The sequence below is a fragment of the Hemitrygon akajei genome, chromosome 15 (genome assembly GCF_048418815.1).
Source record: "Hemitrygon akajei chromosome 15, sHemAka1.3, whole genome shotgun sequence".
In the NCBI taxonomy this organism is placed as follows: domain Eukaryota; kingdom Metazoa; phylum Chordata; class Chondrichthyes; order Myliobatiformes; family Dasyatidae; genus Hemitrygon; species Hemitrygon akajei.
In genome coordinates, this window is record NC_133138.1 from 50,470,695 (window position 1) to 50,486,801 (window position 16,107).

General features: G+C 38.0%; 1 protein-coding gene across 2 annotated transcripts in view; it reads left to right on the top strand.

Annotated features, from left to right (window-relative positions):
* LOC140739343 (pro-neuregulin-2, membrane-bound isoform-like) overlaps positions 1-16,107 on the top strand; it is a 686,097-nt gene that overhangs the window by 637,534 nt on the left and 32,456 nt on the right. For both annotated transcript variants that reach the window (XM_073067557.1, XM_073067558.1), the window contains exon 4: positions 3,699-3,825. In XM_073067557.1, coding sequence (XP_072923658.1) covers positions 3,699-3,825 — 127 coding nt within the window. The remainder of the gene's footprint in view (positions 1-3,698; positions 3,826-16,107) is intronic.

Consider the following 16,107-nt stretch of genomic DNA (forward strand, 5'->3'; position numbering starts at 1 on the left):
AATGGCTTCAAGGAAGAAGGGGCAATACTCCCGAGAGAGCATCCATTTGTTCGAGGTGGATTTCAAGCGAAGTCCGGAATGTGGGTGTGTGCTTTCATGCAGTCCATGGGTCCAGTGTGTGAGTTAAGGACTCCAGTATGAGCTCCAATTTAATGGGCACAATTGGACTGGATTAACTGTAATGGGCACTTCTATTTCTTTTCCTTTTCTTTTTTCTATTAACTGTTTGATAAAGCTGAAATTTGTAAATATACTTCCCTTATAATTCCATGCGGTGTAGGATTTGATATTTCTTGCTGACTGACAATTGTGCATGGGCAGTATTTACACAGCATTAGCTCAAATTAATATTTCTTTAATTAGAACATCACGCCGTTCCTGTTTGGTTGAACCCCAAACCATACTAACCCTGGATGCCTATTGTTTATGGAGGGTAGCCTTCTGACGACTGAGACATGCGGCAGTTAGCAGGATGAGCCAGGTTTCTATACGAGCCCAGTGAGGGGCCTTCTCTACCAAACATTGAAAGGCCTAGATACTGGGACAGTATAAGACCAGAGGGCACAGCCTCAGGTGGAAGGACATCTCTTTAGATCAGAGATAAGGAGGTCTTTCGTTAGCCAATGGGTTGATGAATTTGTGGAATACGTTGCCACAGATGGTTGTGAAGATTAAGTCACTGGGTATAGTTAAAGCGGAGATTGATAGGTTCTTGATAAGTAAGGGTGTCAAAGGTTACAAGAAAGCAGAAGAATGAAATTAGGAGAGAGTAAATTAGCCATGATTTAATTGTGGAACAGATTCAATGAAGAAAATGGCCAAATTCTGCTCCTGTGGTCTTATTTCCCAGACTCATTGACTTTTGGATGTGCCTAGCTTATTAGCTCTTTTTAAAATTTCTATGGAACTTTGTATTAACTGGTTTTTCTATTTTTGGCTAACTTCATTTTTTTTTAAATTCAATCTTCTGGCAATCATTTTGTAGTCAAATAATTTGTCTTTTGATTAGGTACTTTTATAACTAGTCATGATGGTGAATCCTATCTCTCTCAAATGTTTTTTGATTCCAAGCATCTGCAGTTGTTTAGTCCATTCAAAATCTTTCAATTTATCTTACCATTTATGTTATTAGTTCAATTATTGACCATTATCTACTGTTGCCCTAGAACATATAGATGAAGTTGTAAACTGGACAGTATTACATTACCATACTACCTGATTAAATAAGTGTAAAGAAGGGCCATTACACTCACTCATAGCAAATGGGAATTAGTAAATTAATTTCTAGCACAGGCTCCTTCCTTGTAAATATTTAAAATGCCATTGAGATGTTTTCAGTATCAGCTTGCATCGATTGCTCAAGTGTAATTAGTTTTGGCCATGATTAATGGTTTTGCCTCTGTTTTGTATTATCTTGAAATTAACAGAACTTTACATCAAATCAAATCTGATTTTGATAATTAATCGCAAGCTAACAGAGCATAGGCCCTGCAGGAACCTATGTAAGAAATATTTTACACTTAATATTTGATAAATCAACAAAATATCTGCTCCTGACAAACTGAATATTCATTCTTTGCCTTGTGTCCATATTTTGGTCTTCTGTAATGCAAGCTCGAAAATGCTGCAAGAGCAAATTAAAGCTGCAAGACCTTTGTCCTTTCCTGATTAATTAATCTATATTTTTAAATTTGCCTCACTTTATCAATGTATGTTTCTAAGCAATGTGCTTGTACACTAAATACTAGATGATACTTGACTGGGTCCACTGACAGTGGACCAACCCACACTGGGATCGAATTTACTCAGGCAACCAGCTCACTCACTGCTGACTTCAAGGAGGACAGAGCCTTTTATAGGCCAGATCTCTCTCACACAATTGCCACAGTTCAGGTGCAAAATGTTAATCCAAATCTGCTGTTAGTTCCAATTGAACCACAGGGAACAGAGGCGCATTTAGAGGTTAGAGGGGAACTGGGGTAGCAGCAGTTAATATTATCCTTGTAGAGTCAACTACCAAAATATATTTAGACATTATGCCTAGCAATCTTGATGATGCAACAGAAAAGCTCATTTGTACCACGGGCTCCTTGCTTGTAAATATTTAAAATGCCATTGAGATGTTATCAGTATCAGCTTACATTGATTTCTCAAGGTTAATAATGTAGTGGATGCCAGCTCATCCCAAAATAGGCAATAAATGTGCTACCTCCACTTTAGCTCCTTTTCCCTACCTTAATTTTGCAGGTGGAAGGAGTTAAAACTCTCCTATTGACATGTTTGCTGTTTAATTTGAGTTATTATAATCATCATTAGGAGAGTACATCCTGCTCGCAATGGTCGTAATTTGACTGGCATGCATTAGGGATTATCCTCCAGCTATGATTGAACATACGGCTATACATGCCATCAACAAAGTGGTAGTTTAAACAGTTTTGATCCTCTATTTATGGAAAGATATTATTCCATTAAAGGTGGAATGATCCTGGATATGAAAAATGAGAATATACTCACTTTAGAAAAAAGTGATGTGTTTTTATGGAAGCGTGCATGATAAGTAGGGAGAAAACTGGGAAAATTCTAAGACAATACCTACTTCCTTTGTTGGAAGAATTAGTGACTAGTGGAAAAAATCTCTGAAGAAATGAGGTGTCCATTTGAAACTTAGAGGTGGAAAAATTTCGAGAGTTGTGAGCTTTGGAAATACCTTGTCATAAAAGTTGGGGCAGTGCTTGTTGGCGCTATGCCAAGAAAAATTGATTTGCTTAGATATTGGATGAGATCTAACTGGGTGCCCTGAAACAACAGTGCATGTAATGATATAACGCTTCTACAAAAAAAATGGGAAATTAGATGAAAAGTATCTTTCAAAACACTTCTTACCTTGAAAGAGATTCAAGTTTTGTACATTACAACAATAAGCTTACAACTGCCACAGCTTCACTGAGCTGATCACAGGGAGTGCAGTCAAACGTAAAAGAATTTATCTTAAAACTGAGGGGAAACGTGGGGTGGAGAGGCAGTGTTGTGCAGTAGGGTGGAGCACACAATTCTTCAATATTGATGGCATGACATTGATGGTGCTGCTTGCTGCCATGGGCTTCATGTCATGTGTGGATCATACATTAATGCGCACTGATCACTGAGGCATAGACCAAACCCAGTGCACCTGGCTACATAAAATAAAAGAAGTTTGCAGTGTTTTATGGGGAAAGCTGTAAAGAGTTTTGCCAATGCATAACATAGTTATTTGAAGTGAGGGTGGAAGATGCTCAATGAAATGAATTAAAGCAAGATTCTCATCTTAGTGGATACCTCAACATGGAAGATATAATTTTGGTCTTTAGCATGTGAAGGGTGTGGTGCTAACCTTGCTACCTAATAGTACTGTCTGACACTATGTACAAATTGAGCATGCCAGCTTCAATCTCAATAAAAGGTGTCCAATACAAATTTCATATCTTGTCTGGATACATCACAGCAATATGCTCTGCCCAAGACCACAAAAAAACCACAGAGCATCATGGACATAGTTCAACACATCATGGAAACCAGGGAGTTTGTGTACACCTTTTGCTGCCTCAGAACAAGTACAGATAGGCTGAATGGTCTTCTCATGTTCTATTTATAATTCTATGAAATGTGACCAACTTACTTTATGAGCCAGGAATTCTGAACTTGTCCATTTTATTTTGCAGCTGCTGCTACTACTACACTCTCACCTGAATCTGGTCATGCTAGAAGATGCAATGAGTCAGACAAATCCTATTGTGTTAATGGCGGAGTGTGCTATTACATTGACGGTATTAATGAACTTTCTTGCAAGTAAGTGAGTGCATTTTTCTATGCTATATTAGAAGGATATTATTCTGTATTTCTATTGCGATGAAGTGTGTTTTATTTGACAATGCTGAAATTGATTTGCCTTTTGAGTACTGAAGGTGATGAACAAAAGTGTTATTTTAATAATCGGATTGTACAACCATAATGCAGCTTTACAGTTGATCTTAGAGAAATATAATGACACAGATGAAGTTATAGTGTTAACTTTTCCATTGTTTTAATAGTTTTGTTTAAAAATTGGCAAGCTGAAATGCAATTGAAACTAGACACAGCGCTTCAGCTGAAGGTAGTGAATATCTTCATGGTACCCATGTCCAGGCAGTTCTGGTTGTAGTAAAACTGATCTATCCTTCAAAATGTTACAAAATAATCACCTTCAGGACTCCTGGCATAACATCTGTATGCAGGTATTGTGTAAATAAAACACTTGATTCTATATTATGCAGAGTGTACTTAGGTTTTAACAGTGTTCAATATGGCATTTTGGCTAATTCCTTGAGAAATTTTCAATAAAGAGAATATAAATTTTAAAAAGCAATAATTCATTCCAAATGGCTTATTCACTATGAAGACAGCATGAGTCCAAAAAGTCAGATAATATAGATGATGCCTGTAGGGACTGGGTGCTTTGAACTGCCATGTTCAGTCACTATATTCCTGCTACATGATTCTTTACCTCTTTAAAAGAAAAAGACAAGCTGTTCCTTATCTACTGTTACATCTTTCACTTTGAAGTATAAGGTTTTCCATGAAAATAGTTAATGAATCATTTTGTCCAAACTGCTGAAGATTTATTTTTATCTGACATAAAAATGGTTCCAAATTGCTTATGTATTTTTGTTCAAGAACAAGGTGAAAATTCTCAAACAAGTTCATTCATGGGGATAGCTTAACATTTCCCATTCCAATAGACTTTAACTCACATTAATTTAGTATTTTCTGAGCTAAATTCCCTGCAGGACATTTTACCAATCCGAAACATTATAACTGCGTAGTGCTGGCATTTACACAAGGATGAAAGATCATTTCTTTGTAATCCCTAGGTTGTAAAGCTTTCTCAATACAAACAAATTAACTACAGATGTGGTTCATAAAAATAGCATTTTCTACAAAGAATTGATCACTATGAGCATTTATAGAACCTTTATAGGTCAGCCCATTGTATTTTGTACATGTAAATGATTTTGGAATGTTTTAACTAATCTATTTTAGAAACATACCATCAGGTCAAAGAATAGAGGTGTAGATTTTGCCTGATCTGCTACAATTTATGAAGATAATGATGGAAGCAAAGAATAGATTAGGATTCACTCTCCTATGTTTGGATGTTAGGAGAAGCCAACATTGGGTTGGTTAATGGTGGACCTGATCCACTGACCAAATCATTCCATGCCCTGCTACAGAAGCTAGGACAGCACCTACTATAGATTAAATATTTTTAATCCTTCATTTCAAATTTTAAAAGTTTTAAAAACAAACCATTTGGAAATATTAATCTAATCTATATATTTTTTTAAAGAAAGTGTTACTTACTTTCCCCTTTGCTTCATAATTTGCAAGCCTAGAATCCCCATTGAAATCAATGGGGCCTCAGGTGTTTTTGCAAAGTTTGACAAGAGATTTTTCCAATATGAACCTTGGGAATCCCGGCTACCTGGACTCTGGCTTTGGATTTTACCTGAAGTCTAGCAATGTAGCAAGTAATTCACTATGTGTCACTTGGAAATTTTGGACTTGCTTGTACTTTAGAGCTAGTGCAGAAGACTGAGATTTACTGACCTTTCTTGACTAAGAGAATTGGAACTACCCTGGAAACAAATTCTGTTCCATTATGTTTGGATGAGATATGCCTCACACTTATACGAAAAAACTGTTCAAGTCTTTAGCAGAATAATGTATAATAAATGGGCATTAGATTCTGTGAGAAGAAAAAATAAGTCCTTGAAGTGTAATGGTAAAAATAAACTGATCAGTATAAATGTGCTAAATTGGCAATCAGATATTGTTGGTTGAGCATAACAGTAGGAAAGTTAAAGTACTTTCTCCCTTGCATAGCATGCAGTAGGTGCAGTATCCTTGATGAATCAGTAAATGTGAGGAAAAATTAAGGCAGAGTAAGAGGGTTGCTGAATAAATTATATTTCAAAACACAATAACTAAGACCGTTTGCAGAGTTTTTTTAAGGTGGTTACCAGGAAAGACAGTGGATGTAGTCTACATGGACTTCAGCAAGGCCATCGACAAGGTCCCTCATGGGTGGTTGGTCAAGAACTTTCAGCCATTTGATATTTAGGATGAGGTAGTTAACTAGATTCAGCATTGGCTTTATGGGAGAAGCCAGCGAGTGGTAGTAGATGGTTGTCTCTCTGACAGGAGGGCGGTGACTAATGGTGTGACGCAGGAATCAGTGCTGGTTTCATTGTTGTTTGTCATCTATATCAACGATCTGGATGATAATATGGTAAACTGGATCAGCAAATTTGACTGCGAGCATAGTGGACAGTGAGCAAGGCTATCAAGGTTTGCAGCTGCACTTGGACCAGCTGTAAAAATAGGCTGAAAATGCAGATGGAAGTTAATGCAGACAAGTGTGACGTGTTGCAGATTGAAAGGACGAACCAGGGTAGGATTTCCACAGTGGGCAGTAGGCACTGAAAAGTGTGGTAGAACAGTGGGATCTTGGACTTCCTTAAAAGTGGGGTGACAGGAAGATAGGGTCGTAAAGAGAGCTTTTGGCACATTATCGTTCTTAAATCAAAGTATTGAATATGGGACTTAGAATGTTATGTTGAATTGTATAAGATATTGATGAGGCCTTTTTTGGTGTACTGTGCAGTTGTGACCACCTATCTACAGGAAAGATGTAAGATTGGTAGAGTACAGAGAAAATTTACAAGGATATTGTTGAGACATGAAACCCGTACTTACAGAGACAGGTTGAGTACATTAGAACTTTATTCCTTGGAGCATAGTAGAATGAGAGGCGATTTGAAAGAGGTGTATAAAATTTTCAGAGGTTCACATAAAATAATTGCAAGGCTTTTTCCACTAAAGTTGGGTGAGACTAGAACTAGGGGTCATGGGTTAAGGGTGAAGGGAGAACTGTTTAAGGGGAACGTGAGTGGGAATTTCTTCACTCAGAGGGTGGTTCCAGTGTGGAATGAGCTGTCAGTGCAACTGGTGGATGTGAGTTCAATTTCAAAATATAAGTGAGGTTTGAATAAGTACAGTACATGGATGGGTGGGGTATGGTCCAGGTGAAGCTTGATAGGATGAGGCAGAATAATAATAATTTGTGTTAAATATAATATAAATCCAATAAAATTACTTTAGGTGCTGGAATAAAAAAAAGAAAACACAGCAGATGAGGCATCATTGTGAACAGTGGCTTAATGTACCAGTCCACTGACCTTCAAACAGCTTCTCAAAAGACCCAGAGAGAATAAATACTCAATTATGTGCAGGGCAATAGAAGAGAAAATACAAGAAACACTGGTGTGTTAGAGAAAGATTTGGAATGTAAAAGATGAGTAAATTGATACAGCAAAATAGAAGTGAGAAACAAGCCTGAAAGGTGAGGCAATTGTGATAAAGCTTTGACAGTTTGATGGAGAAGGCAAGCAGCAGGCTACCTTGTGGGCCATGTCCTGTTAGAGAATCCTTACCTCAAGCATCAGCTACAATCAACGTCATTCACAAAAAAATGGGACAAACGAATCTAGTTTTTAAAAAAATCAAGGAACATTTTCATTTCTGATTGTAACTGGCTTTTGTTAGCTTTCCATTATTGGCACACTGTTAGGTGGGTATCTAACATCAGCTCCCTTTTCTACACATACAATTATCTGGCTTTCAGCTTTTTGAAGTATACGGAGCTATAAATTCTTATTCCTTCCACAGAGCAATAAAATGTTTACTTGCTCTACAATCACTGAACAATGGTTTATAAAACCCTGGAATATTCACTATAATTGATTTTTTATGAAACAGATTTGATGATTTCAGAAATAATATGCTAAATAGCTGCCATTTGCAGATGCAATATTTAAACAAACATCAGCATTATGTTCCCTTTCTAACTAAAGAAAATATATTGATAGAGAAAAACAGGCAAGGAAGCTTTCAGTTCAATTTCACTTTCAAAAAGATCTGCCATTTCCACCAATGAGTATAGCTATGGAAATAAATGTTCCTTTTTAAAATGGTTACTTGGTAACTCCACCCCTCCCCCAGTACTGATCCCACTGAAAGTGCCATTGATTATACACAGTATTCAACACTACTTCCCAATGATACCAACGAATATTGGCACTCCAATGACATGGCTCGGTATAATTTCCCTGTCTCTCTTGCAAATATGATCTTCTTCAAATACACAGGAAGTTCTGCAGATGCTGGAAATCCAGAGCAACACACTCAAAACACTCGAGGAACTCAACAGGCCATACAGCAACTATGGAAATGAATAAATAGTCAATGCTGTGACCCTTCTTCAGGACTGGAAAGAAAGGGGTGGGGTGAGTGGGGAGACACCTGAATAAAAAGTGGAGGCTGAGAAGAAGGACTAGCTAGAAGGTGAAGCCAGTTGGGTAGGAAACGTAAAGGGCTGGAGAAGGTTTCTGGTAGGAGAGGAGAGTGGACCATGGGAGAAACAGAAGAAGGAGAGGCCACCAGGGAAGGTGATAAGCAGACAGATGAGGAGAAGAGGCAAGAGGCCAGAATGGGTAAGAGAAGAAGAGGGAACAGAGAGAGGAAAAAAATACTGGAAGGGGAAATTGATGCTCATGCCATCAGGTTGGAGTCTACCTAGAACAAATATGAGGTATTGCTCCTTCACCCTGAGAGTGTCCTCATCGTGGCAGAAGAGGAGGCTATGGACCAACATGTCGAAACAGAAAAGAAAATGGTTGGCCACTGGAAATGTGGCAGATGGAGTGGAAGTGGACAACAAAGGGGTCCCCAAAGCAGGTCCTCCTTTCCTTCCTCCACCTTTTTATACTGCTGTTTTCCTCCTTCCTTTGTATTCTTCTGTTTCCCCCCTTCCTTTGTAGTCCTGAAGAAGGTTCTCGACCTGAAACCTTGACTGTTTATGCACTTCAATAGATATTGCCTGACCTGCTAAGTTCCTCCAGCGTTTTGTGTGTGCTACATCTTCTTCAAATGGTAACTTCCACAGGAAAGCACTAATTCATTCCATTAAAAAAATCTAGCACTGATTTTCATTGACTCTGCAAAACTATGTCCCGTAGCAATTGCTTCTATACCGTATTTTCATTCTTATAGAGCAACATAAAACAAAATACAGGCATGTATTTTTAGAACATACTGTGGAACAGCTCAGCACAGTTCAGCTACTTCACCCCATGACCTTGTGTTGAACTAAATTAAGATGATGCCAAGTTGAACAAATTACTTTTACCTGCTTATGGTCCATATCACTCTATTCTTTGCATATTTATGTGTCTATCTAAGAGCTCCTTTCCAATCTACCTCCAGCACTCTGAGTTAAAAAAATACTTTGCCCGCTCATCTACGAACTTTCTCCCCTCACCTTCAATGCATGCATTAGATGTTTTGAATATGGATAGGAAAGGTTTGAGAGATACTGGCCAAACTCAGGCAGGTAGGATTAGCATAGATGTTCATCTTGGTCGCGTGGACAACCAAGGGCTTGTTTCTGTTGTGGATAATGTATGAATTCCAGTACCTACTGTATGCTGTTACTGCTGACAGCTTCCAGAGTTCTATAAAGCAGGAACACCTGAGCTTGAGGCTTGTGCAGCAAATCTGTGAAAAGGGCTGGTGATTTGGCATTAGTGAGGAGAAGGCTGATATCGTGGCTTTTTTTCATCCCATAAGTAATGTGCAAATCTTTCAACAGCCTCCCCATCTATCGTTCTGATAAAGAGCAGAAAAATTACAAGTAAAGATTCAGATTTAAACTGGGATCCAACTAGCCAATAATCCAACACTTTCATAGCATGTGTGCCTCACTCAGCTAACAGTGCTTGGAAAATACCTTTGATGAATCACTTTGTGACTAAGGAAAAAGGAAATGATTGTTTTTAAAACTGCCACATCTTCCAGGAATCCTCTTTTGGGATGTAGCTAGCAGTAACAACACAAGCAACACAAACTAATGCATAGTGTTGCCATGAGATGGTACAACTTACTTTTCACTACAATGCTGGCTTTTCTCTCCCCCACAAAAGCCAATAATATACATAACAAGTGCCAGCCTTGTTGAGAGGAAACTTAGCTCTATTGTAGAGATGTAAATGGTGGAATATCAAACTTATTCTGCTGAGGTCATACCTGCAATATAAAAGTAAGATTTGTCAAACAAAACAATAACATATTTCAATATGAAATATTGAAAACATTTACATGATAAACCAGTGGTATACCTATCACTGCAAATTTTGCAAGAAGATCCCATGAAGTTATAATAGACTTAACCTTATTTATGATTTGCTTTACTGTACATTAAACTGAAAGTGAAAAAAGTGTAGAAATATTCATGTTATTCTGTGTTGGGAGTGAAAGCAGATAAGTGTGCTTAACTGCATAAAATCCGCAAATAAGCCATCTAGAAATTGCTGTGTGATGCGGAAATTGAAGATATAAATTGTAATTATTTTTAAAGAAAGTATGTTATTGTACAAGTGTATGTCCTGGTTAAAAGCCTTTAATACTAACTTGCGAGCTAATTGAGCTGAAGTATTCTCTGTGCTGCCCAACTAATGTGTGTTTTTCAAAGGTTATTGCTCTGACTACTGAGTTACCAAGCATGGGTGTCTGGGTCTGATCTGGGGATAATGACAGAACAAGTATAAACTGATCACATCACGACTAACATAACCAATCATGATATCATTCTGTGTGTTGCTTTCACGTTACTGACCTGCCAAGATACTGGACACATGTTCTACTGTACTAAGTTTTGTATCTTAAAATAAATGTGTCTTAGTAATTAATCTGTTTCAAAAGATAAATAAAATGAAATATTGGCAACCATGAACATGGATGAATCAGATATACTAAATGCCTCTTGTTCTCTCCTGTTTGCCTATGTAAATAACAATCAGATTAAGTTTGTCTAACCAGTCTGACAATCAGTTTGATTGATAAATCAGGCTGTTCAATTAATCCACCTGAAGTGCTGGATTGGGAAGACATGCTCTGTCTAAAGGAATAAAGCTTTAAGATAAAATTCATGCCAAGTCTTGCAAAGATGAGCAATGGAACCGTCTGCCTCACAGAGATAAATTCTCATCAATAACGTGATTGATGAACAAGTCTTTGTGTCACTTTCAATTGTTTTAGCTCTTGTCCTGCCCTGTCCTCAATAGCATCAGAGTTGAAAATAGAACCAGATCACTGAGTTGCAATAATTTCACTAGCCATTAATCACAGTATGAGCTAATAAACAATCAGGTTGTGACATAAATCTAGTCACCAGTCAATATGAAGAACTGGTTTATTAGATTGTCGGAGCATGGTGTTTTAAAATTCAAGATTCAAAATTCTTTTAGTTATTTCCAGTCCACAAATATAAAGGAGAACTAAATAATATTTACTCTGGATACAATACAGCACAAAACATGATAAGATAAGGAACATAATAACAAAAAATCCAAAATTAATATAAATACATAAGGCAGCTTCTATACATAGAGTGATTGTATGTCTATGAAGTAATGTTAGGCCACAGGAGTGTCTGTATATCAGGTGACTCTGACAGGAAATGATAAATTAGTGGTGGTGAAGGGTGGGGAGGGGTGGGTTAGTGTGTGGAGGCGTTGATCAGCCTAACTGCTTGGAGAAAGTAACAGTTTTGAGTCCAGTGCTCCTGTGTGGATGCTGCGTAACCTCCTCCCTGATGGGAGTGGGACAAACAGTCCATGAGCATGATGTCACTGGACCTTTCCGACACTTTTCTGTATATATGTCGATGGTGGGTAGGCTGGGGCCAGGGATGTGTTGGGCAGTTTTGACTATCTGTTGTAGCGCTTTCCTGTCCACTGCAATGCAGTTTCCATGTGATGCAGCAGGTTAGGATGCTCTCTACTATGCATCTGTAGAAGGACTTAAGTATAGGTGTGCATAGTCCAGCTCTCTTCATCGTCCTCAGAAAGTAAAGGTGTTGGTGAGCTTTCCTGGTTTGGTGAAACTAACTCATTCTTCAAAAATAAAACTATCTTATAAAGGGAACTAAACATTTCTTTTGATAAAAAATGCATTCTGAAACTCAAATTTACATTTCTTAAATCTCTCTTTGTTTTATTTCATCACCACTTCTTTCCTTTTGGACTTTCCTCCTTTGCTGGTGTTGAGTTCTGCTAAAAGTGCCAATAGAGTGCCAAGTGAAAGCTTCCATAATGAGATCCTCCTGCTATCTCACTGAGCTATACTGTGAAGAAACTGCCCAAATCTCTGTCCAACTGCTATCTGCAACACCTTTTCCAAAGTTGTTTGTAGCCCTGGTCCTGTGAGTTGATACATAGTGTTATTGTTTATCCCTCATCTCAGATGGGTTTAGTTAGTCAATCAAGTCACACCACTTTTCACTTATTTAAAACAAATCAGGTCATCTCCTAATAATTCGAGTTTCTTTTGGATCAGTCATCAAATGACAATCACAAGCATAGATTCAATTATCATCCTTCCATAATTTAAACAGGATCATCAGAGAAGTAGTTTTTCCAAATTCTAAAGGGTTTGTTTCAAAGTTACACCAGATGATTCAGGGATAAAACCCACATACATCCTCTCTCGGAAAGCCACTTGCCTGCCAAAGTGTGGATATTTTCCACGAGATTCTTCTGAACATGTGCTAGTCAGCTGTTCACAGAATGTACATATATTATACATTACCCAATAGCATAACTCTTTCACTGGATGTGACTGGCCCATTCTCTAATTCACTCTGCTGGATTGCCACTCTACCTCACATAATACTATTGGGAATTTATGTAGTAAATCAGAGAGACAAAGGCACATATCACACTCAGCGACAGAATCATTTAATAATTGTCCTCAAGCTCCAACAAACTGTGTAAAATATTTTTTAAAGTTAGAGCTTCTGTGTTAATAGGATAATTGCAAAGGGCTATTTTAATAACTCAATCCATGTTCATCTTCAATTTGGAAATAAATATTTTTCTGCAAGCTTTGCAGAGAATGGCATATAACACATTAAACAGTGTCCAGTCATCTCAGCAACCTTTGGGATTAGCATTGATCATAAATTACAATAGAAGCAGAAGGAGCTGGAAATATATAGCTGCCCAGGCAGCATCAAATGAAAGGTTAGTGAATGAAACATTAACTTCTGTCAATTCTGGCTCTCTCTCCACAGATGCTGCCTGACCTGCTGTGTATTTCCAGCACTCTGATTTTATTTCAGATTTCCAGTTTTTGGTTTTTCAGCTTTCATAAATTGTACTTTTATTTTGGCTTTCCAGACTCTTTAATGCTCCTTCAAAAGCTCCACATGCTTCAGTTCATGTGTATATTATGTATCATACTTTCTTTCTCTGATGATCAAATAACCTTTGTCCTGGCTGCCACACTTCTTCATCTGCAACTTTGCTGCAATTAACAATTTTGTAATGTGCTTCACTACTGACATCAGGAACAGGTAGGACCAGCTTCTATTAGGTGGTTTTACCTCTGATCCTTTCCATTCTGACTAGATTCAGCTGTATTTATGATAATTTGGCCACTGTGGTTCTTTTTTCAGCAGTTTTAATTGTAACTATATACTTCCTAATCCCACTGTTTATTGGTAATTTTGCTCTTCTGTATATAAATGGGCGAATAGGTAAACTTTATTTTGTGTGCCACATCAACTCATTTTATGAGAATATTATAAATAATGCAACATAATGCAGATCATGACTCATTTTGGTTGTTTTTATTTACAAAATGTTCACAATTAGAAGATGCATTTGGAGAATTTTAACCATACTACCATAAGAATATTTTAAAAATGTTTTCCTACAGCTATTTTTAATAGTTTGATGATAAATGTCTTTACTTGGAATTGTGAAAGAAGCAGACACTAAATATCGTGCTCAAAGATGTCTTTTTGATAAAAATGAATATTTAAGATAAATTTAAAACACATGAGAGAGCTGCACAACTTGGACTGAAGCAGTCTTTAGAATTGTACTCCACTTAATAAGCTCTGTAACTGCTAAAGTTGCTGTGTTGACTTATATAGTTACATCTAATCACACTTAAATTTGTAGTTACAGGTGTATGGATATGATAGTTTTAAAAGATTCAAAGATGTTTCTCAGTAATTGTAATACTTTCTGAAGAAAATGTTTTCAATTACCTGCTGACATGAATTTCCCTCTTGAATAAACTTCAGTTATCTTTCCAGAAAATTCCTTCCATTTCTAACCCCTAAAAGCAGTTTTTCCCATGTCAACTTTAATTCTTCATCTTAAATTACTGCCTTCTATGATCAGCTATTCAGTCTTCTAAATTTATTGTATCCTTTTTGATTTTAAACAAAAACAATTTTCTAGTCTGATCACACAACTGTTATCCCTCATAACTGGATCTAAGCAAATCTATTTATTCTCTCCAACATTTTAAAGCTTTCTTAAATAGACAATGGACAGTAGGTGCAGGAGTAGGCCATTTGGCTCCTAGCCAGCACCGCCATTCACTGTGATCATGGCTGATCATACACAATCAGTACCCCGTTTCTGCCCTCTCCCCATATCCCTTGACCCCATTATCTATAAGAACTCTATCTAACTCTCTCTTGAATGCATCCAGAGACTTGGCCTCCACTGCCTTCTGGGGCAGAGCATTCCACATATCCACCACTCTCTGGGTGAAAAAGTTTTTCCGCATCTCAGTTCTAAATGGCCTACCCCTTATTCTTAAACTGTGGCCTCTAGTTCTGGACTCACCCATCAGCGGGAACATGCTTCCTGCCTCCAGGATGTCCAATCCCTTAATAATCTTATATGTCTCAGTCAGATCCCCCTCATCCTTCTAAATTCCAGTGTATACAAGCCCAGTCGCTCCAATCTTTCAACACATGACAGTCCCGCCATTCCGGGAATTAACCTTGTGAACCTATGCTGCACTCCCTCAATAGCAAGAATGTCCTTCCTCAAATTTGGAGACCAAAACTGCACACAGTACTCCAGGTGGGGTCTCACCAGGGCCCTGTACAGCTGCAGAAAGACCTCTTTACTCCTATACTCAATTCCTCTTGTTATAAAGGCCAGCATGCCATTAGCTTTCTTCACTGCCTGCTGTACCTGCATGCTTGCTTTCATTGACTGATGTACAAGAACACCTAGATCTCGTTGTACTTCCCCTTTTCCTAACTTGACTCCATTTAGATAGTAATCTACCTTCCTGTTCTTGCCACCAAAATGGATAACCTCACATTTATCCACATTAAACTGCATCTGCCATACATTTTCCCACTCACCCAACCTGTCCAAGTCACCCTGCATTCTCATAACATCTTCCTGACATTTCATACTGCCACCCAGCTTTGTGTCATCAGCAAATTTACTAATGTTACTTTTAATCCCTTCATCTAAATCATTAATGTACAGTGTAAACAGCTGCGGTCCCAGCACCGAACCTTGCGGTACCCCACTGGTCACAGCCTGCCATTCCGAAAGGGACCCATTAATCGCTACTCTTTGTTTCCTGTCAGCCAGCCAATTTTCAGTCCATGTCAGTACTCTGCCCCCAATACCATGTGCCCTAATTTTGCCCACTAATCTCCTATGTGGGACTTTATCAAAAGCTTTCTGGAAGTCCAGGTACACTACATCCACTGGCTCTCCCTTGTCCATTTTCATAGTTACATCCTCAAAAAACTCCAGAAGATTAGTCAAGCATGATTTTCCCTTCATAAATCCATGCTGACTCAGACTGATCCTTCTATTGCTATCCAAATGTGTCGTAATTTCATCTTTTATAATTGACTCCAGCATCTTTCCCACCACTGACATCAGGCTAACCGGTCTATAATTCCCTGTTTTCTCTCTCCCTCCTTTCTTGAGAAGTGGGACAACATTAGCCACCCTCCAGTCAGCAGGAACTGTTCCTGAATCTATAGAGCATTGGAAAATGATTACTAATGCGTCCACGATTTCTAGAGCCACCTCTTTAAGTACCCTGGGATGCAGACCATCAGGTCCCGGGGACTTATCAGCCTTCAGACTCAACAGTCTATCCAACACCGTTTCTTGCCTAATATAAATTTCCTTCAGT